At 38.5% G+C, this 25,000-nt stretch overlaps 2 protein-coding genes across 2 annotated transcripts in view; one reads left to right on the plus strand and one right to left on the minus strand.

The window, feature by feature from the left end:
- LOC307163631 (uncharacterized protein) overlaps positions 1-25,000 on the plus strand; it is a 315,702-nt gene that overhangs the window by 63,270 nt on the left and 227,432 nt on the right. The window lies entirely within an intron of this gene.
- Positions 1,034-25,000, minus strand: part of LOC307171012 (polymeric immunoglobulin receptor-like) — a gene marked incomplete at its 3' end in the record, with an annotated part of 144,217 nt that continues 120,250 nt past the window's right edge. The window contains exons 13-15 of the mRNA XM_079892375.1: positions 2,342-2,425; positions 1,967-2,065; positions 1,034-1,200 (exon numbers count right to left, since the gene is read on the minus strand). Of these exons, the coding sequence (XP_079748501.1) occupies positions 1,034-1,200; positions 1,967-2,065; positions 2,342-2,425 (350 nt within the window). The remainder of the gene's footprint in view (positions 1,201-1,966; positions 2,066-2,341; positions 2,426-25,000) is intronic.

The raw sequence follows: 25,000 nt of genomic DNA on the forward strand, positions 1-25,000 counted from the left end.
GTATTTCCCAGTGAAAAGGAATATTGAACAGAGGGCAGGGTTTTACTCCAGCGCTCCTCCTCTCCATCTCTCACTCATTACAGACTAACGGTTTGAGGGGAGTGGTTAAGCGTTTCTCAACCCAAGCCATCAAGCATACGTCATCAGGGAAGGTCCTCCAATGCAGAGAGGAGGGGCATTTTCAGATTTTGATTAAAGATTACGAAGCCAAAACATTTTTTTCCGTGTTTTAACTTGTACGGATTAATTATTCACCACAAGACTAGTAATATGCGCTAACAAAGTAAATAGGGTCCATTTTGATTTCAGTTGGACTTTAAATACTCTATTGGAGTTTATGTATTAAAGTTTTGACCCCCTCAATGAAAGCGTATGGGACTATTATGATTTTAATGAAAACTGTAAGTCGGATCCGTTATAAAAGATAACAGCGAGTCAGAACAGCTGAAGGTCTGAGAGAGTTTGGTGTTTGTAGCTTTAAAGCTCTAGGAGGAGATGCTGTCTAAACTCAGGCTCAGAAGAAGAAGAAGTTTAAATAGTAGATCATTAAGTGAAGTAAGTTTGATCAAGCAAACTTAAATATCAGCAGGAGATCATAAACACATACGAGGAACAGGATTTCATGAAGATCATTATTATAACGACAGAATTAAAGCTGTGCTGAGATGGTAAACGCTGAATAACTCTGTAAAACATCTGAGGTTTACTGTAAATATACGTCTGCAGCATTTCAGGATTTACAGATTTAACTTAAACTTACAGTAAAAAGCTGAATTTCATTAACTGGTGTAATGTTATGAAGTACTAAAATACCATAAAAGCACAGGTTCAAAGTTCATTATGAGATTAGTACTAATATAGAAGCTGTACAGTGTCACACACACACACACACACACACACACACACACACACACACACACACACACACAAGCCCTAATGTACAGAACGTATAAGAAAATAAACAGTTTCTCACTGTATATAGTCAGTTACTGTCTTTTAGCGTTAAAATGACGATAGTTTTCAGTGTAGAGACTCAATCTCTCCAGAAGAGAGGAGAATAAACCAGAGCTGATGGATGAAGATGAGCTGAGATGATGATTAATATTAATACTGTACCCCATTGTGTAAATGAGCGTGTGAAGTTTATCACTGTCCAGAGTGACTGAAGAAACATGATCACACAGACCCATCCGACACGATCTGAACATCAACACACACATCAGATCATCACTGACAGTGTTCATCAACACACACACATCAGATCATCACTGTCAGTGTTCATCAACACACACACACACACACACACACACACACACACACACACACACACACACACACACACACACACATCAGATCATCACTGACAGTGTTCATCAACACACACACACACACACACACACACACACACACACACACACACACACACACATCAGATCATCACTGTCAGTGTTCATCAACACACACACACACACACACACACACACACACACACACACACACACACACACACACATCAGATCATCACTGACAGTGTTCATCAACACACACACACACACACACACACACACACACACATCAGATCATCACTGTCAGTGTTCATCACACACACACACACACACACACACACACACACACACACACACACACACACACACATCAGATCATCACTGACAGTGTTCATCAACACACACACACACACACACACACACACACACACACACACATCAGATCATCACTGTCAGTGTTCATCAACACACACACACACACACACACACACACACACACACACACACACACACACACACACACACACCAGATCATCACTGACAGTGTTCATCACACACACACACACACACACACACACACACACACACACACACACACACACATTTAACTTTAGCACACTTCAGCATAAAGCTGAGATATAGCAGAGATGTCTCAGATATATAATTTTATATAATCATACCCTTCTCATTCTCCAGAGCTGTGATGTAGAAATAGATCATTACAGCATTGATCAATAACACGAGCATTAACCACACTGATCTCCTCACCGAAGGTGCACCTGAAAAACATGTTTAATATTAGTGTAAAACTGCATATCTGTGTTTGACACTCACTGAGTAAAACATCAAGACCATACATTAAACATTATATATAAAACATTTCATAAATGTTCAAACCGACTGAACACAGATTATTCTCATTAAACCCTCCACCCAAAATCTGTAAAGATCAGACATTCATAATGTCACAAGCATTTATGAGTTATATATTGATCAGATTATGATGTTATGTGTGTTTATATGAGGGATCAGATCATAATTCATCAGACACTTACAGCCCATTTGTTGACCACATATGAAGTCCCAGTTGTATTTTGTCACTGTTGTAAACACTGGTAACACTGCAACAATGATGAACCCTGGAAACAGAAGAGATTATATTAATACAGTGATTATATATTAGTTCTGCCTGTAAGATTAAGATGAGTTAATATTGTCAGTGTTTGAAGACTCGATCAGACAGAATGTGTGTTTCTTCAGGTCTGATCACGTGACACACAACTTTGGCTTTCCTGATGATAAACATGATTTGACGCTTCTGTGTAAAAGTGTCTGTTATCAGCGGCTTCTGTTCACGTGTGTCGAGACATTATAGAAGTCTCGACCGGCTGATGGTCCGGAGTAAAGAGTGTGTGTGGTGAACTCTATATTACAGGAGTTTTTTGGGGAAAGAAATAAAATAAATCAATACTTTTGTTCAGCAAGGGTTAATTCAAATCCTTAAAGATATTTATAATGTAACAAAAGCTTCTATTTCAGATCAATGCTGTTCTTTTTATTATTTAAAGAATCCTGTAATAAAAATGTAAATAACTGATTTCATCACTGATAATAATCATAAATGTTTCTTGATCATCAAATGCTCATATTAGACTTCTGAAGGATCATGTGACACTGAAGGCTGGAGTAATGATGATCATGTGACACTGAAGGCTGGAGTAATAATGATCATGTGACACTGAAGGCTGGAGTAATGATGATCATGTGACACTGAAGGCTGGAGTAATAATGATCATGTGACACTGAAGGCTGGAGTAATGATGATCATGTGACACTGAAGACTGGAGTAATGATGATCATGTGACACTGAAGACTGGAGTAATGATGATCATGTGACACTGAAGACTGGAGTAATGATGATCATGTGACACTGAAGACTGGAGTAATGATGATCATGTGACACTGAAGACTGGAGTAATGATGATCATGTGACACTGAAGACTGGAGTAATGATGATCATGTGACACTGAAGACTGGAGTAATGATGATCATGTGACACTGAAGACTGGAGTAATGATGATCATGTGACACTGAAGACTGGAGTAATGATGATCATGTGACACTGAAGACTGGAGTAATGATGATCATGTGACACTGAAGACTAGAGTAATGATGATCATGTGACACTGAAGACTGGAGTAATGATGATCATGTGACACTGAAGACTGCAGTAATGATGATCATGTGACACTGAAGACTGGAGTAATGATGATCATGTGACACTGAAGACTGGAGTAATGATGATCATGTGACACTGAAGACTGGAGTAATGATGATCATGTGACACTGAAGGCTGGAGTAATAATGATGATGTGACACTGAAGACTGGAGTAATGATGATCATGTGACACTGAAGGCTGGAGTAATAATGATCATGTGACACTGAAGACTGGAGTAATGATGATCATGTGACACTGAAGACTGGAGTAATGATGATCATGTGACACTGAAGACTGGAGTAATGATGATCATGTGACACTGAAGACTGGAGTAATGATGATCATGTGACACTGAAGACTGGAGTAATGATGATCATGTGACACTGAAGGCTGGAGTAATAATGATCATGTGACACTGAAGACTGGAGTAATGATGATCATGTGACACTGAAGACTGGAGTAATGATGATCATGTGACACTGAAGACTGGAGTAATGATGATCATGTGACACTGAAGACTGGAGTAATGATGATCATGTGACACTGAAGACTGGAGTAATGATGATCATGTGACACTGAAGGCTGGAGTAATAATGATGATGTGACACTGAAGACTGGAGTAATGATGATCATGTGACACTGAAGACTGGAGTAATGATGATCATGTGACACTGAAGACTGGAGTAATGATGATCATGTGACACTGAAGACTAGAGTAATGATGATCATGTGACACTGAAGACTGGAGTAATGATGATCATGTGACGCTGAAGACTGGAGTAATGATGATCATGTGACACTGAAGACTGGAGTAATGATGATCATGTGACACTGAAGACTGGAGTAATGATGATCATGTGACACTGAAGACTGGAGTAATGATGATCATGTGACGCTGAAGACTGGAGTAATGATGATCATGTGACACTGAAGACTGGAGTAATGATGATCATGTGACACTGAAGGCTGGAGTAATGATGATCATGTGACACTGAAGACTGCAGTAATGATGATCATGTGACACTGAAGACTGGAGTAATGATGATCATGTGACACTGAAGGCTGGAGTAATGATGATCATGTGACACTGAAGGCTGGAGTAATAATGATCATGTGACACTGAAGACTGGAGTAATGATGATCATGTGACACTGAAGACTGGAGTAATGATGATCATGTGACACTGAAGGCTGGAGTAATAATGATGATGTGACACTGAAGACTGGAGTAATGATGATCATGTGACACTGAAGACTGGAGTAATGATGATCATGTGACACTGAAGACTGGAGTAATGATGATCATGTGACACTGAAGACTGGAGTAATGATGATCATGTGACGCTGAAGACTGGAGTAATGATGATCATGTGACACTGAAGACTGGAGTAATGATGATCATGTGACACTGAAGGCTGGAGTAATGATGATCATGTGACACTGAAGACTGCAGTAATGATGATCATGTGACACTGAAGACTGGAGTAATGATGATCATGTGACACTGAAGACTGGAGTAATGATGATCATGTGACACTGAAGACTGGAGTAATGATGATCATGTGACACTGAAGACTGGAGTAATGATGATCATGTGACACTGAATGATGATCATGTGACACTGAAGACTGGAGTAATGATGATCATGTGACACTGAAGACTGGAGTAATGATGATCATGTGACGCTGAAGACTGGAGTAATGATGATCATGTGACACTGAAGACTGGAGTAATGATGATCATGTGACACTGAAGACTGGAGTAATGATGATCATGTGACACTGAATGATGATCATGTGACACTGAAGACTGGAGTAATGATGATCATGTGACACTGAAGACTGGAGTAATGATGATCATGTGACGCTGAAGACTGGAGTAATGATGATCATGTGACACTGAAGACTGGAGTAATGATGATCATGTGACACTGAAGACTGGAGTAATGATGATCATGTGACGCTGAAGACTAGAGTAATGATGATCATGTGACACTGAAGACTGGAGTAATGATGATCATGTGACACTGAAGACTGGAGTAATGATGATCATGTGACACTGAAGACTGGAGTAATGATGATCATGTGACACTGAAGACTGGAGTAATGATGATCATGTGACACTGAAGACTGGAGTAATGATGCTGAAAATTCAGCTTTGATCACAGGAATAAATTACACTTTACTGTATATGTGTTATTTCTGTCACACACTGTACAATCTGCAAACTCAACTAAGAAAACAATAAATTAGTGTGTGTGTGTGTGTGTGTGTGTGTGTGTGTGTGTGTGTGTGTGTGTGCCCTTGTTTATATTACATTGTGGGGACCAAATGTCCCCATAAGAATAGTAAAACCTGAGATCACCTACATTGTGGGGACCAGCCAGCGGTCCCCACTTTTCAAAAGGCTTATAAATCACACAGGATGAGTTGTTTTGAGAAAGTAAAAATGCAGAATGTCTCCTGTGATGGGTAGGTTTAGGGGCAGGGGCAGTGTAAGGGGATAGAATGTACAGTTTGTACGGTATAAAAACCATTACGTCTATGGAGAGTCCCCACAAAGATAGTGAACCAGACATGTGTGTGTGTGTGTGTGTGTGTGTGTTACAGTGTTGGAATGTCTGGCAGTGTGTGTGTGTGTGTGTGTCAGAGTTTCTGCTAGAAAAAAATGGTGCCTGGTCAAAATGACCGGCAGAGGTTTCGTTTTCCGGACATTTGGATTATATGCCGGTCAGATATCGCCTCTTAATTAGGGGGGCGGGATTATTAGACGATTTATTATTTATAATAATAATATTACCATCTTATGTGACAGTTCTCCATTACGGATGCGTCGCAACCTTCAAAGCGGCACTAAAAGACTGCTTTGAAACTTTCACTGAGACCTCAAACAGAAAGCACAAAGCCTTTCTTTAAAACGAATTTCGTTTTGTATTGATTGTATCTTAATTTTAATCAGTGTTTCATTATCCAATTTTCTCGATTTAATAAATAAAAAATAAATATAGCAGACAATAAATAATCACGACATGGAGGCGCCAGCGCCTGAACTGGAGCTAACGTTAAGCTAACATCCATGAACCGAAATTTAACGTATAGCCTACTCGCCTCACACACCTAAAAAAAAAAAAGAAATATATCTATTATCTACAGAAATCTCTACTTTTAAACAGAACCATTCAAAACAAAATAAAACGATGTAATCCGTATGAAATGTGTAGGCTATTTCTCTCCGGCGCGTTCACTACTGCGATCGCGAGTCAGACTTCACCTTTGCAGCAGACACAGAAAACACTTGTTTATTAATAGACAATTAAAATGTCTCATTGCAATATTTTACATATTCATAATCATTACTTTTGCTGGTTCTTTGTGACAGCTTTTAGGTGCCGTAGAGAGAGAGAGAGTTATGAAAAATTTAGTGTGTGGGATTTGTTCCATATATTATATAGAGACTAGATGCCCTATTGGCCGCTGGGCACTGAGAAATGCGGCCGCCATCTTAAACCGGTCGTACTCCTAGTTTCTTTGCATGGCAGCAGTTAAGATGCTAGAGCACTGTGGAGCATTTTCCTGTTTTTATCGGCGGATCATCGCAAATAGGGCCCGGGGGATTACTTTTAACATTACCGTACTATTGGTTGTATTTTGTGAATAGAATATTACCAGATAATTTAGAAGGAGCAATGATCTTTGATATTACTGTACTGAAATCATAGCCAGCTAACGTTAGCTAGGCTATGTTTACTGCACCAGCCGGTGTTCACCCGATATGGAGAGGTGGTGTAAAGTAATAATTGGACTGCCTGGCACGGCTGATTCCCTTCCCTAGACCCCGGGTCGGGGTCTTGTGTTATGGAAACGGGGAAGTGTTCTATATTTTAATTACTATTGTGAGCATGTATGAGTGAGTGTGTATGTTGTATTTTAAGATTTTGAGGTTTACGGCCATTATAATTCGTGTATGCTGGACTAGGGACGTGCTGATTTTCCACTTAAAAACCTGATTGCTGTGTGATCACGATTTATATTGTGCTGTGCTGGTCTGAGGTTAACCACTAGAGTGCAGTGGAGTGACGTGTTTGGAGTTTCACGTGTGTATCGCGTTTGTCCTAGTGAGCGTACTGAGTTGGTGTTTGATGAACTAAATGCTGTTTCACATAATGACTACTTTTCTAAATTGAACATTGTCAATAAAGTAATATTTTCCATTAAAGCCTGTGGTGTGGTGTACCCTCTGTCCTCCATTGAAGTCTAATTAAACCTCTTAAAAGAAACCCCAGCCTAGAGGTTTATTACAATATATATATATATATATATATATATATATATATATATATATATATATATATATATATATATATATATATATATATATATATATATATATATATATATATTTGGCCGTTTCTTCAACTACGGGCACTTTTAGGCTTGTGAAGTTGAATAAAAAAAACTTGTTCAGAAGTCACGTAACACAGTCTCATAAGTTTAAATAATTTGTCTAGTTTTAAGGTCTGTAAGAGGACAAACTTAGATTACAAGAGAAATTGTTAATATTTTACATTTTTTCCGACCTGCAATGAATAAATGTCATTTCCACCACATCTCTATATACAGCTGTTATTTAAAAACAGAATAACTTATGCCACTCAAGAATTGTCTAAGATCATTTTTGTAACTAGTTTTATCAGTTTTTCCACAATGTACAAAAATTATACATTTGTCAATGAGATAAATTAACTGTCCTAAGGACCAAATGGTGAACTGTACACCTGTCACACTCTGAAATTTAATTTTGGTTAGGGCAAGAGCTTATTAGAAAATAAATAACTTGAATTTTTATATTAAGTAGAGCATGATCTCGTAAATTGTGGATACATATTTAATGTGTGATGAGAACTTTTTAAATGTTTTTAAAAAATGTGTGTGGTGATGGAAATGACAGGGTGGTGGTGGAAATGACAATGAATTAACGTGAATGTAGAGAAACAGTAATATTTAGAGAAATATTTATTTGAAAAATATATTTTGAAAACTCTTAAACTCATCACACTCAGTAAACTCAATTCACAACGTCAATCTACTCTTGCAATCCATATCAATTGAACTTTGTAATCATAAATGTCATTTCCACCACATGCTGTCATTTCCAACACAGAGGGCAGTGTGGTGGAAATGACATTTCTGTAGTTTTTTTGTGAAAAAAGGGAAGATAGCTTCACTGATAGCTTTGAATTAATACTCAGCATTTCATGCATGCAAAATATTCTTATTTAACTTACATTTTTTTACTTTTTAAAAACACCCTTGAAGGTACAGCATGTTTCCACCACATGCTGTCATTTCCACCACAGAGGGCAGTGTGGTGGAAATGACATTTCTGTAGTTTTTTGTGAAAAAGGGAAGATAGCTTCACTGATCAGCTTTGAATTAATACTCAGCATTTCATGCATGCAAAATACTCTTATTTAACTTAAAAAAAAAATACTTTTTAAAAACACCCTTGAATGTACAGCATGTTTCCACCACATGCTGTCATTTCCACCACAGAGGGCAGTGTGGTGGAAATGACTGTGGTGGAAATGACATTTCTGTAGTTTTTTGTGAAAAAATGGAAGATAGCTGCACTGATTAGCTTTGAATTAATACTTAGCATTTCATGTATGTAAAATACTCTTATTTAACTTAAAATTTTTAACTTTTTAAAAACACCCTTGAAGGTACAGCATGTTTGGAAATGACGTAGAATAAATATATTAACTGATCAAGCAATATTTACCTTGATTTTTCTTATTTGTTCTTGATGAAAATTTAAAATTGCCTCCATGTCCAACATGTGCTCTGATGTCTCTGAACATTTCCATAGAAACCACCTAAACAATATTTCACACAAACTTTTTAAAGGGAAATGACACCAATACTGTGCGACAGCTATATTTTGTATAAAAAGTAATATTGATGGTGGTCTCACATTAAATACTATAATGTATTTTAATTATTTTACTAGTGCTTAATTTAAGTATATTAATAGTTACCAGATAAGCCATACTTTTAAACTGTATTTTCATTGTTGAAGTTAAAAAGTCTGGGTGTGCGACAAGGAGAAAACAGTGATTTTGACACCTATAAGGAGGTTGAAAAGTATGAAGACATCATAATAGAAAGGTAGTAAAAAGTTTTTAAGGAGGTTTTATTGTTAGTTTGAAAAAGAAAGAGGATTTTGTCCAAAATTGTATGTATTTTTAAAAATATGACCAAAGTACATAAAAGTGCCCATAGTCTAAGAATCACCCATATATATATATATATATATATATATATATATATATATATATACACACACACATAAAACAGTTATGTCCGGTCGAACAATGTATGAATTAACTTCAGATTATATATATATATATATATATATATATATATATATATATTGTAGCTGTCGCAGATATTTTTTCACCTTTGAAAGGTTTTTGGTTTGTTTGTTTGTTTGTTTTTGTTTTATACATTTTGTGTAATTATATGAGAATTGTATTGATCTTCTACGTGATAGTTTGGTAATACTGACACCTACTGGGAAAAGGAGTAATATAAGACGTATTGGTCATGTGATTTTATATTTTGCGTGCTCACCGGAAAAGGAAAAAGAAACAAGATAAGAGAGAAACACGAGGTGTCGCACACAAATCGAAAGAGGTAAAATAGAAAGAGTGTTCGAGCAAAAACTTGTCTACTAATGTCTCCTGAGTCCCGATTGGAAAGCACACGGTATGTTTGAATGTATTTTGGTTATTGTTTATTTATAATTTGATGTACTGTGTACATTGATTTCAGTTTTCAGTTTCGAGCGATGTCATGGTAGAATCACTTCAACAAATTTGATTGTAATTTTGGTTTATTTTTCAGTTTTTTCACGGTGTCCATTCGATTTTTGTGATATTGAATATCCTGATTCCTGACATTAAAAGATTGAAGGCATCAGTTGAAGCGTGATTTTTCTGGTCTGGAAAAACATTCAGGAGCCGTTATAGTGAAAAAACGTCTGTTTACATTCCCCTGGAAGAGTGCAAGAGTTCATCGTGGAAAAGGAAAGATAGCCAGACCTCGATGTGAAGAGCATAGTCCAGTCGACCTTGAAGGAAAACTGCAGCTGTTGGGTAAAGTGAGGACGCCGCCATTCTACGCGATTTCGTCGCATTGAAACTATTGCGTTTCGCGTGACTGCATTCCTTGCCGTGCGGAAGGGCAACGCAAGACAATAGTGCTGCAGTGACGAATGACAGCCACAAGGCGGCAACGTTGTGATGTTTTTGGACAATTCAGCTTTCAATAAGAGTTGCTACCTTTGGATTTGCAGGTCAGACTGTATCTTTTCAGCTTGAATTTTCATTTCTTGGTTGAATAACATTTATTCAAGTTAAAATAGTTAGCAAATGATTTTAACAAATGTTTGCTTTTGATACCTTTCAAGTTAAGTTGATTGTGTGTAACTTGTTTAATAATTGACTTTGTGCAATTTCCTCATGGTATTACAACTTTAAAGCTGGGTTTAAAGCTGAATAATAGTGTAGTTTAAAAGCAAGTTACCAACATGGATCAAGATAGATCAGAGAGCTGTGTCTTAGACCAAGTGATTCAAGCTCTTGAAGAAGAAAAAGCACAATTAGAGGGGAAATTAGAAACTGATATTGATGCCATTGACAGCGAAAAATATGAAGAACGCATAGCTGAAATGAATGCAGATCTGGAAGTTAATAAGACGAGATTCCAGGAATCATCATCACGAGTTGACCAGGCAGTTAGACGATCAGAAAGAGAAAGGCGTCCAACAGAAAAAATGCTTGAGTTGAGACATGACGAATTAGCAAAAAGAGAACGGAAGTTTGTTCACGTACTTAAACTTCAAAGCTGAAGCTCAGTTCATGAGATCCAAGCTGAAAGAAGAGTGCTCTAAAACCGAGTTAGATGATATGATGGTGACATCAGAGAAACGTGAAGCAGAGTTAAAACAAATATATGAGAGTATTCGTGCACTGAACGTCCCATCTCAAGATATAAGGAGGAGAATGGATAGCTGCACTTCAGTTACTAGTGAAATAACTGCACTACTGAAAAGACGTTGCGCAGAATTTGGCACAAAGGAGTTTGATGCTGAAGCTGTAAAAGAAACACTCACTCAGTTACTGCAAAGAGATGACGCCAGGTCAATTTATGGTTCAACTGTGTCGAGAGCTGAAAGAGATAGTCAACATGGAAGTAATATGTCAATAAAAAGAGCAGAAGCAGCGGCACGCTTAGCTGCAAAACGTGCTGAACTAAAGAGAGAACAAGAAATCTCAGCTCAGAGAAAAGAGGTACTAGCCCAACAAGAGAAGTTAAAAATGCTGGAAGAGCAAAGAGATCTTGAAGTAATGGAAGCTGAGTATATTGTGTATGCAGAAGAGGAATCAAGATTGAATGCTGAAATAGAAGATGCTAAAGAAAAAAGCACTATGCCTTCAAGTCAGCTGCCACTGCACCACAATAACCCTTCTTGCATCAAGAAAGAAACTTTAGCTCAACCTTGCTTTGAAAATGAGCTAGAGACCAAAGTAGATGAGGTCTTGTTAGTGAAAGCACTAAAAGAATCCCTGGCAATGACTAAACTTCCAGCTCCAGAGCCATTCACGTTTACGGGTGACCCACTCAAGTTCACAGAATGGCGCACCTGCTTTAAAGCTTTGATTGAAACAAACTGTACAAGCCCAGCACATCGGTTGTTCTATCTGAAAAGGTACATAAGTGGAGATGCGCTTAGTGTACTTGAGGGAACGTTTTATAGGAGTGATGAGGATGCATACACAAGCTTGGGATGCCCTGAACAAACGTTATGGACACCCCTTTGTAGTTCAAAGAGCGTTCAGAGCAAAGCTTAATAACTGGCCAAAACTTGGACCCAAAGAATCACTGAAATTAAGGGAGTTTAGTGATTTCCTCATCTCTTGCAAAAATGCAATGCCTCATGTACATGGTTTGAAGGTTTTGGATGATTGCGAAGAAAACCAGAAATTGCTTCAGAAACTTCCTGACTGGATAACAACTCGTTGGAATAGGTATGTCACTAAAGCACTAGATGAAGAGAAGTCATACCCAAGCTTCACTGAGTTTTCAGACTTTGTGGCAGAGGAGGCACGCATTGCATGTAATCCTGTTTCCTCTCTACTTGCTTTAAAACATGCAGAGGAAAAGCCTGGAAAGGAACAGATACGTCTCAAGGCCAGTGCTCTGGCGCAAAATGTTAAACCCATTGCAAAGAGTGCATTGGAAAGAGAGAAAGTCTCCAAACTAAGCCCTTCTGTCACTCAGGATAAGAGACAAATAGAATGTGTCTGCTGTCAGCAAAATCATTTTATATACAAATGTGAAAGGTTTGCGGCAATGCCTCTTGAGGAGAAGAAAAGGTTTGTCATCAATAACAAGATGTGCTTTGGTTGTCTCAGAGTTGGTCATGTTTCCAAAAACTGTAGAAAGCGAGCTACTTGCAACATCTGCAAGCAGAGTCACCCCTCTCCACTTCACGAAGAACGCTCTCAAGGAGGAAAGCCAGAAGTTTCACCTGATGAAAGGGCTTCCACTAGCTTATGCAGTGTGGAGATGGATAAAAGTAATCACACTTCGATGATAGTTCCAGTTTGGCTCTCTTGTGCAACTAAGGACAGCACAGAAATTCTAGCTTATGCATTACTGGACACGCAGAGCAGTAATACGTTTATCAGTCAGGACATCTGTGACAAACTGCAAGCAAACACAGAACCTGTGAAATTAAAGCTGTCCACAATGACTGATAGAGCTTCAATAGAAAATTGTCAGAGAGCAGTTGGACTAAGAGTGAGAGGTTATAGTCTGCAAGAGTACATCGAGTTGCCACCCGTATACACTCGAGATTACATTCCCTTGGAACGAGATAGCATTCCTACTTGCAAGAAGGCTCAGAGATGGATTCACTTACTCAGTGTTGCAGATAAGATGCCAGAGTTGTTGAATTGTCCTGTAGGGCTTCTCATTGGCTTTGATTGTCCAAGAGCTCTAAAGCCAACCCAAGTGATATCAGGGAAGGAGCACGAACCATATGCAGTCAAGACGGACTTAGGCTGGAGTGTAGTGGGATCCATAACACCCAATGTTTGCTCTAGAAATGTAGCAGGGTTCTGTCATCGCATTTCTGTGAAGGAACTCCCAGCAATCACACCTGCTTCAGTAATCAGGACGTTAGAAGCAGATTTTCGAGATACAGACTCAAGAGAAAAGACAATATCTCAGGAGGACATTCAATTTCTTCAACAGTTGGATGAAACGACTCAACACAACAAAGAAGGACATGTGGAAATGCCCTTGCCATTCAGAGAACGTCCTCAATTACCGAACAATAAGCAACTGGCTACGGTTCGTTTGAAGCATTTGAAAAGAAAATTGGAGAGAAATCCCAAGTACAGAGAAGACTATGTGAGATTTATGGATGGTGTCTTTAGAGATGGTGATGCCGAAGAAGCAGATACCACACCGAAAGAAGGCAACGCCTGGTACATTCCGCACCATGGTGTGTATCATCCCAGGAAGCCAGAAAAAATAAGAGTGGTATTTGACTGCTCAGCCAAATTTGAAGGTACATCTCTAAATGATCACTTACTCACAGGCCCAGACTTAACAAATGCTCTTACTGGAGTGTTGTGCAGATTTCGTGAGCATCAGATTGCAATTGTTTGTGATGTGGAAAAGATGTTCCACCGCTTTCATGTCAGTCCAGACGATCGTGATTTCCTGAGATTCCTATGGTGGGAAGAAGGGAACACCGAAAAGGAACCCAAGGAATACCGCATGCGAGTACATATTTTTGGAGCTGCATCCTCTCCAGGTTGTGCGAACTACAGCATGAAATATCTTGCCAGCAAATGTGAGAGGGACTACCCACTAGCAGCGAGCTTCATTCGCAAAAATTTCTATGTGGATGATGGACTTGTAAGCGTTGATTCCATCGAGAAGGCCAACAAGTTGGTTAGTGAAGCGCAGAAAGCTTTGGCTAAGGGAAACTTGCGTTTACACAAGTTTGTGTCCAATAGCAGAGAAGTCTTGAGTGCAATTCCAGAGAGCGAACGTGTCAGTGTTGTGAAGGATGTAGATCTGAACTACAGTGAACTTCCAATGCAGAGTGTACTGGGAGTAAAGTGGAACATAGAGACGGATACATTCTCATTCAAAGTTGACCTTAATGAAAAGGCTGCCACTCGGCGAGGAATTCTATCAGTAGTTGCAAGTGTGTACGACCCATTAGGTTTTCTCGCTCCCTATATCTTGACTGGGAAGAAAGTGCTCCAGGAGATGTGCAAACGAGGGGTAGGATGGGATGAACCTCTTCCTTCTGATCTGAAGCCAAAGTGGGATACATGGATCCATGACTTGGAGAACCTCCAAAAGGTCAAAATACCAAGATGCTTCATTCCTGAAAATATGGGCAGAATCCAGAAAATAGAGCTGCATCATTTTTCAGATGCCAGCAGTGAGGGTTATGGGCAGTGTTCATACATCAGGATTGTTGCTGATGAACAAGTACATTGTGCACTGGTCATGGGTAAGGCCAGAGTTGCCCCTACGAAGGTTTTCAGCATACCACGCCTTGAGCTGACCGCAGCCACAGTTTCTGCAGCAGTAAGTCATGTTCTTAAGGAAGAGCTTGATCTGAAGGTAAATGAGGAGTTTTTCTGGACAGATTCCCAGGTAGTGCTACGGTATATCAAGAACGAAGCCCGGCGCTTTCATGTTTTTGTGGCTAATCGTGTGCAGAAGATAAGAGACTCTACAGATCCAAGACAATGGTTCTATGTGGAAACAAGTCAGAATCCTGCAGACTGTGCGTCTAGGGGTCTCAAGGTGGCAGACCTGATAGACTCAAGTTGGTTGATGGGTCCCAAGTTCTTATGGGAACGAAAGATTAACACTCATGAAAAATCCCCAGTGCTTCTAATAGGTGACCCAGAGGTAAAGGTCCTGAAAACAGATGCCTGTGTAAGAGGTAGCTTCCTTAAAAGATTCTCAAGATTCTCAGATTGGAATACAGCCCTCAATGCTATTGCTAGGATCAAAAGACTGGTGAACAAAGACAAGTCAGGGTTCATTAGTGTAGAAGAGAAAGAGAAAGCAGCTATTGTGCTCATCAAGGCAGCACAAAAAGAAGCCTTTGAAGAAGAACTGAACCCTGCTAAGCTGCCAAAGAACAACAAGTTATACCAACTTGATCCCATCCTCGAGAATGAACTGCTCAGGGTTGGAGGACGACTAAGAAAGTCTAACACAGCGTTTGAGTTGAAACATCCAGTAATTCTTCCTAAGGAAGGCATTGTCACACAACTAATACTTGACCATTGCCACAAGAAAACTCAACATCAAGGCCGCGGTCAAACCTTGAATGAGCTCAGAGCAAGTGGATATTGGATATTAGGTGCAAGCAATGTAGTGGCCAAGAACATAAAAAATTGTGTTACTTGCAGAAAGCTGCGTAGATCAGTCGAAGAACAACGCATGGCTGACCTTCCATCTGACCGAGTGGAACCCTCACTTCCATTCTCGTATTCTGGTATTGACTGTTTTGGCCCCTTCTACACAAAACAAGGTCGGAAGGAATTCAAGAGGTATGGACTGTTGTTTACGTGCTTGAGTTCCAGGGCTGTACATTTAGAGATGCTAGAAGATCTTTCCACCGATGCATTTCTAAATGCCTTAAGATGTTTCATAGCAATCAGAGGAGCCGTGCGACAGATCAGATCCGACCAAGGCACGAATTTCGTGGGGGCTAAAAATGAGCTGGAGAAAGGTCTGAAAGATCTGGACCAAGAGAGGATCTCTACATATCTTGCAAGCAAACAATGTGACTTCCTTATGAATGTTCCTGAAGCAAGCCACATGGGAGGTGTGTGGGAACGCCAGATAAGGACTGTTAGGAGTGTGATGAATGCTGTTCTGGCACAAGCTAAAGGAAGACTGGATGACACTTCATTAAGGACATTTTTGTATGAGGCAATGTCGATTGTAAATAGTCGTCCGCTTACCACTAACACAATAAATGACCCAAAGAGTGTTGAGCCTTTGACACCTAATCATCTGCTCACAATGAAGACCTCAGTGCCCCTTCCTCCTCCTGGCAAATTTGTCCATGAAGATTTGTACGCTAGGAAAAGATGGAGGAGAGTGCAGTACTTGTCAGAACAGTTTTGGAGCAGATGGCGCAAAGAATACCTGGCCAACATAAGCCTCAGACAACAGTGGCATACGCCTAGAAGAAATGTTCACGTTGGAGATGTAGTAATTCTCAAAGAGGACAATGTTCCCAGAAATGAATGGAGGCTAGCTAGAGTCGTTGAGGCAAGTGCAGACGATGATGGGTTAGTGCTAAAGGTTAAACTGCAAATGGGACAAAGTAAGTTAGGAAAAAAGGGTGAGCGATTGACAAACATATCCATTTTGGAGCGTCCAATCCAAAAAATTGTAGTAATAGTTGAAAACAGCTCTTAAACTATGAGTGAAACCACAAGGATTAGACTAATTAGTTTTGACATCTAAAATAGTAAAATTCAAATGAAGGCAAATAATACTGTTTATGAAAGTGTAGAAAGATGAATGAAAGTTAAGTAACAGCTTATAGGAAAATTGCAGGATTTATTTTATTTGTTCAAAATATTACTGACATAAATCCTTGTAATTTTGGTGGCAGTGTAGCTGTCGCAGATATTTTTTCACCTTTGAAAGGTTTTTGGTTTGTTTGTTTGTTTGTTTTTGTTTTATACATTTTGTGTAATTATATGAGAATTGTATTGATCTACGTGATAGTTTGGTAATAGTGACACCTACTGGGAAAAGGAGTAATATAAGACGTATTGGTCATGTGATTTTATATTTTGCGTGCTCACCGGAAAAGGAAAAAGAAACAAGATAAGAGAGAAACACGAGGTGTCGCACACAAATCGAAAGAGGTAAAATAGAAAGAGTGTTCGAGCAAAAACTTGTCTACTAATGTCTCCTGAGTCCCGATTGGAAAGCACACGGTATGTTTGAATGTATTTTGGTTATTGTTTATTTATAATTTGATGTACTGTGTACATTGATTTCAGTTTTCAGTTTCGAGCGATGTCATGGTAGAATCACTTCAACAAATTTGATTGTAATTTTGGTTTATTTTTCAGTTTTTTCACGGTGTCCATTCGATTTTTGTGATATTGAATATCCTGATTCCTGAAAGGAAGACATTAAAAGATTGAAGGCATCAGTTGAAGCGTGATTTTTCTGGTCTGGAAAAACATTCAGGAGCCGTTATATATATATATATATATATATATATATATATATATATATATATATATATAGGTTATTTGTGATTTGTGTTTGCGCACGTGATATCAGGAAGCAATGTAATACACACACGTTTCTTCAACTTATTAAAATATCTTACTTTACTGCAACTATCTGTTTCTGCTTCTTTATCATATTTATAGTGTGTGATTTATAAAATACCTTATATCCTACAATCACTTCACACAAAAAGATCTTGGAATGAGATGGCTAACTGTAGTAGCGTTTAGTCCACTGCCTATAATAGCCTAATTTAGTGATCACTTCTTTTTTTTTAACCGACTACCGACAACTCTGATCGGTTAACGTTGATACGGTCAACCATCGATCAAACAGTCATCGGTTAACATCCATACTTGAGAGTAAACTTGACGGCACTCGCAAGAAAATGGACAAGTAGCTACATAATAAAATTCACAAATATTACACCATTTAAAAAATACATAGGCTACTGAGTTACTAAAACATTCTTTGTCAAATAATACACCTGTTTGTTCACAGTTTTAACGTTCACGTTTCCATTTGTTTAATTTCAAGATCTGAGGTGAATTATATTGTTGCTTTTACAGCTACAAAGCTGAAGCACTAAATTATATCCAAAGTCACATTTCACGCTTTTAACATTAAATAAAGCACATAAACAGTAGGCCTACCAGAGATTATCATTGCCAGTTTGCCACACTTTGTGTTTGATGTTCCAGCGCGACGTCGCAGAAAAATAGAAACCGTTTCTAAATTAGAAATGTCGCGTGTCGCCGTCGCGTCTGGTTAGGACAAACTCTGATTAACATGGAAAAGATACATTTTATCGCGCGTCGCGTGTATTAGATAGGACACGGTGTTAGGCCATTTTAATCGGACAATTTGACCGGAGAGATTTAATTTTGTCGGACATTTAAAAAATTTTTCCGGCCAATGTCCGACCAGATTTTCTTCTGCACGTTTAATGTTAACAGTAACAGGCAATTCCCGGACAACGGAAACCCTGGTGTGAGTGTGTGTGTGCGAGTGCGTGTGTGTGGAACGAGTTTGAAGCGGGGAAGGAACAGACACTAGCCTGGGTGCCAGCCCGAACCCCGCCCACAACATTTTTTGGTCGGGAAGTTCGGTCTGGACTCGATCCGTTGAGGAGTAATTATGCTCGGCTCCTACATAGATATCATATAAAGGCTAGATGTCTCGTCCGCGCTGCTGGCCAATGGAGCTCGACATCCGCACACGGCGGCCATCTTAAGACAGGGTGCTCGCTCACTCATAACATGGTGCATGTACTTTTAAATAACCATAACTTGCTCAATTTTCTACCGATTTTCAAACGGTTTGGTTTGTTATAAACGTCAGAGATGTAGCTATTATACTGCATACATATGAATAATTATGTTCAAAATGTTTAAGCATTCAGAATTATAGCCACGTTAATAACGTTTGAAAGAAACCAAACCATTTGTAAATCCGTCCAGATTTCAGCGAGATAAGAGGATTTGTGTGCGTGCTGCTCACTCACCTTAATTCACAGAGCCCTGTCCTAAGATGGCCGCCGGTGATGCCGGAAGTGACTCCGCCTTAAGACATCTAGCCTTTATATGATATCTATGGGCTCCTAGAAGGCCGAGCCAATCAAATTGCCAGGGCGGGCTTTAATAGATGATGGACAGATGGTCTGCGGTTACGTCACCAAAGAGCGCTTGATTTGAATTAGTTTACAACAAAGACGACTGCAGCTGGAGAATTGAGATTTCACGAGTTCACATTTACAAATAAGTCAGATAGAATAAATGCGTAGGCAATATGAGATGTCATGAGTTCACACAAATAAGTAAGATAGAATAAATGCGTATATGACGTGCTGTCCGAGAGGGCTGTGGGCTCGGTAGCCATACTCCCCCCGTGTTCCTGGTTGTGAGAGAACAAGACAAGAGTGAGGATTCTGGGTGGTGGAGGGATGCTGAAAAACTGTCAAGGAGTGTTAGGTAAGTTGACAGAGTGAATATGCTTCCTCGGTAATGTTAGACATGGTATTGTTTGATGACAAGTTGATATTGGATTGATTATTTGTACGTGCTCCTCCCGAACTTTGTTTATGATTCCAAATCCAAAGCAGACAAAAAGCACATTAAAAATAGCCCCTATGAATCTAGCTGGTTACTGACTGAAAATCTCCCATACGCTCTTAAATATGAATATACAGTAGATCAGGGGTACTCAAGTTCAGATGCCAAGGGGGCCACATTTAAACCATATTAAATGTGAAGGGCTACAAATTACAACTTGCATTGTAAAACTTTATTTATGACAATATTTACAGTTTTTACTTATATAGAAATTCAGTACTATCTTGCTATAAGTCTTGCTAGTCTTTGTTCTATTTAAAGTAATACTGAACATAAAATAAAAAAAAATTAATCTGGATAATAATTTCCTTGCGATATTAATGCAAAAAAAGAGAGTTCATACTCAGAGTATTAAAAAACCTTGCTAGGTAAGTCTTGCTAATCTTTGTCCAATTTAAAGTATGCTAATACTGAACATAAAAATAAAAAATATGGAACAAAAAGTGGATTAACAGTTTTCTAGCAATATTAATTATTAATATTAAGCAAAAAGAAAAAAAAAAGATACTCAAACAGAGTATTAAAAACCTCCTTGCAAGGTAAGTCTTGCTAGTCTTTGTCCAATTTAAAATAATACTGAACATGAAAATAAAAATGGTAAAAATGTACAATTCTGGAACAAAAAGGTAGATTAACATGAAGTATGAGGAGCTCTTTTCCAAAACGCGATAATTCCATTTCAATAGTTTTCAAGAAAAATACTTTTTTTACCTAGACCCACACATTTTGTGAATATTCAATTTATATTAATATTTCTGAACATGTCTAACAATGATTATTAAATAAACAACAATATTGTTGATGATAAATTCAACGTTTTTTTTTTTTTTTTTTAACGCTATTCCATCAATTTTTCCCCCAAAATGCTATAAATCCACTCTCCAAAAATAACATTTTTATTTTTTGTGTTTGCATTCATGAGGAAAAAACAATGTTACGTGGCAGTTCTCCATCACGGACGTGAGCGCTCTGAAAGCGGACTTTCACAGAGACCTCAAACAGAAAGCACAAACCTTTCTTTAAAAATGGCGTTGATCGCGTTTTGGAAAAGAGTTCTTCATATATTATCTTTATATTTAAATATTTAACAATTATTGATTAGGCCTCATCAACTTAATATAGGCTATTAGCCTAGGCTACATCAAATGTTCAATATTATATGATTTATTGAGATGACATTATACAGGGTCGCTTTACAAATTTATAAGGCTATATTATTATTATTAACTATTATCCCGGTAGGCTACATCTAACTTTTAAGTTTATCAGAATTCGCTCAAAAGCAGCTTTGATAAATTTTTCATGCGAGCCGTGCCCCGTTCCGAACTAAACTGCCGGTTATAAATGAGGTTTTATTAACAAAGTTCGGGAGGAGCACGTTCAAATAATCAAGCAATCAATCAACTCATCAAACAATTACCATGTCTACCCTATCAGCATGAGAGGAAGCATATATATATATATATATATTCACTCTGTCAACTCACCTAACTTCCTTGACAGTTTTCAGCATCCCTCCACCACCCCGACTCCTCACTCTTGGCTTGTTCTTTCACAGCCAGGAATACGGGGGGAGTACTCTGGGTTCGGGCCAAATACCGAGCCCGGAGCCCTCTCCTCGGACAGCACGCCAAATACGCATTTATTCTATCTGACTTATTTGTAAGTGTGAACTCGTGAACTGGAGGTTTGCAAGATGTCGTGAACTCATTGACGTATACAGCTCGTAATTGTAATGGGAGTGCTTTTTGCTACGTTTATAACCCACTAACAATTGGAAAATATGTTTTGTTTTTCATGCTTTTAAGAGGATCATCGGCCAATTACACACTACAGTAGAGATGTGCGGATCAGCTCTAACGTCACCCGAATCAGCAGTGAAAGTGCGCAGCTCTGAATGCACGAGCTCGCGCGCCGCACACACAAGTTGCCTGACAGTTTTACCGCTTGTTTTGCTATTGTTGCGCAAGTTAATGGTAGGCTACATTTCGGAGATATCAAGTAACTAAATAAAATCTCTCTAAACATTCCACACACATCAGAATGACGATGATGAATGCTCTTTTTTCTTAATCGACCAACGGATTATCGTCCGTCCGCAATATACATATAAATCACACTGTCTAAAACTCGCGCAACTTTTGAGCTCAAATTATTAAAAAAAAAGTGCGTTCATCTTTTGCATGACGCGGGCCATAAAATTAATGCCGATGGGCCGGATGCGGCCCGCGGGCCGCCTGTTGAGTATCTGTGCAGTAGATTGATGTCAATTGTGGTCACAAGGCACACAAGGACTAATGGTTTTTGGCATCATTGACATTGCCTTTTTATCTAAATGCCTGTTGTAGACTGGTCACATGTGATGTCATTGAAAAAAACTCTGTTGATATAATATAAAGATATACTTTAGTGTTGAACAGAAAAAAACACACAACACAGGTTTGGAACAACATGAGGTTCAATTGGAACAACAATTAATATAATTGTATGTTAATTATGTATGTTTTTGGGTGAACAATTCCAGTAAGATCAACAAGATTTTTTAAATATGCTTGTTTATTTCATTCACCTTAGGGACTGTTCGTTTTTTATTTAAGGGGCCACCGGAGGAGTTTTGAGATCTGTAGTAAAAAAATACATGACCCTCCCTTCACCAGCAATACATTTTTCTATGACCCTCCAAAATGATTGTGAAAAAGGCATGACCCTCCCCGATAATGTATTGATTAGCCTACTTCTGTACTGGTTTGCGCTTGGCAAAGATTTTACAACCATAAACTCTTGCTTTCTCATCTTACTAGGGCTGTAACGATAGACCAAACCTACGATTCGGTTCGTATCACGATTTTTGATTTTAGATTAGAAAAAAATCATGTTTTCGGTGCTGATGCGGTGTGACGCGTTCAACATGTGGGTGGCGCTGCCAGTAAAGCATCTAAAAGCTGTCACAAAGAACCAGCAAAAGTAATGATTATAAATATGTCAAATATAGCAAGGAGACATTTTAATTGTTTATTAATAAACAAGTGTTTTCTGTGTCGACTGCAAAGATGAAGTTGACGATGCGTTGTGATCTTCTCAGAATATCATATGGATTACATAAGCAGATAGCAGTCTGCTTCTTTCGTGTTTCTGTTTTTTCGTCTTTCTGTTTTGTTCTGTCTAAAAGTAGACATTTCAAGCTTTCTATACATTTCTCAGGTCTGTGAGGCAAGTAGCCTACGCTGAGTTTCGGTTCATTTATGAGACGAGAGTCCAGTTCACTCGCCGGCGCCTCCGTGTCATGATTATCTATTTTCTACTATATTTACTTATTATTTATGGTTGATGAAACATTGATTAAAATTAAGATACAATTAATAAAAAACGAAATTCACTTTAAAGACAGACTTTGTGCTTTCTGTTTGAGGTCTCTGTGTTTTTTTTTTAAAGTCGCTTTCAGAGCAGTCATGTCCGTAATGGAGAACTGTCACGCCCTTAACTTTTTTTTTTTTTTTATTCACATAAATGCGAACACGATAAATAAAATAAAACGAAAATGTTATGTTCTGAGGAGGCCAACCCTTCTTCATCCGGTGGGTATAGGCTATATCTTTTGGTTTGCGCAGTGTAATTCATAGAATTACTAAAAACTATTTTGCCACCTAAAAGTTAAAGATTTTTTGTGTCACCTCACATGTGTATTTCCCTCATATTAAATATAAAACGCATGTGTAGACTGATATTTTTCTAATGTCTTGACTCCTTTATTAAGGGAGTATGGATATATTAACAGACGTTTCAATATATTGGTATTAAATGCATTTTCTGAGAATTTATATTTCAAGTTTTGACTGCAAATGTCACGTCCATAACGCTGGAATTGCCCAATTTTAACGAATTTATCCTCAACTAGTTTTTTTGGTGTAGGTCTACGTATTTTATTATGTTAACTTAAATAATACTAATAGTAATTTAAAGATGAGGTAGCCCTACATCTTACACATCACACTCCACTGTTATGGTGGTATATTTCAGTATATTTACTCTCTAACATTATTGTGGAAACAAAATATGGTAGTATCGCGCTACAGGCACATTCTATCAGCTGCAGTTCTGGCGCCTCAGTCCCAATACTGTAAAACTCGACGTACATTCACATCACACATCACACATGTTAATGCAGCGGTAGAGTTACACTCACAGGACACTGTGCACTTATTCGCAATCACAAAAGTTCATTATTTGCTCGTGCTTTAAAGCTTTGCCGGGTAAACATTTCTTTGGCGTTCTGTTCTGACATGATGCACGTTTTTCTGAGAGCGTACTGAAGTGCGCGCGCACTGTCAAACAGCGCCAAACTGGATTTTTGTTGGGTCAGACCCATCTGATATAGATGGGGGGCTGATACCGCGAGAGCTACATGGAGCTACATGTAAAAGAAATGCAGCAAACAAGCCACTTTGAAATGTTGTTGTTTTTATGAATATAAAAGTTGGGTGACCCTCCCCCTAGACTAAAAAAAGTTGGATGACCCTCCCCTCAACAAAGAATAAAAAGACATGACCCTCCCCTATTTTCCTCCAGTGGTCCTTTCCATAAATACCGAACGGTCCCTTATATTTATTTTTATTTATTTTTTTCAGTCATTTCAAGAAAGAAAGTCAGCATGCTGGGAAATAAAAGGCGTAAAAAACCTCTGCAGGACGCTGAGCATCACATTACCTGTGAAACTGACAAGCCTGGGCTTCAAGAGCAGTTCATCAGCAAATAACCAGTTTAGTCATAACGTTAATCTACAAAACTGAGAATTTAATGTGAGGTGAGTCATATGGTTGTTAGGCCAACTAATATCCATGTTTCACAAGTTAAACAAAACCAGTTACATTTTTGCACTTCTGGTTCCATCAACCCAAAATCAGTGTTTACTTGCACATGCATGATAAGCCGACATGTAACATGCGTGTGGTCATGTAAACGCAGACTAAGGCATAAGCATAAACCAATCGACACAGATAGATTTTTGCCCCT

This window comes from Squalius cephalus, assembly GCF_949319135.1.
Source record: "Squalius cephalus genome assembly, chromosome: 1".
In the NCBI taxonomy this organism is placed as follows: domain Eukaryota; kingdom Metazoa; phylum Chordata; class Actinopteri; order Cypriniformes; family Leuciscidae; genus Squalius; species Squalius cephalus.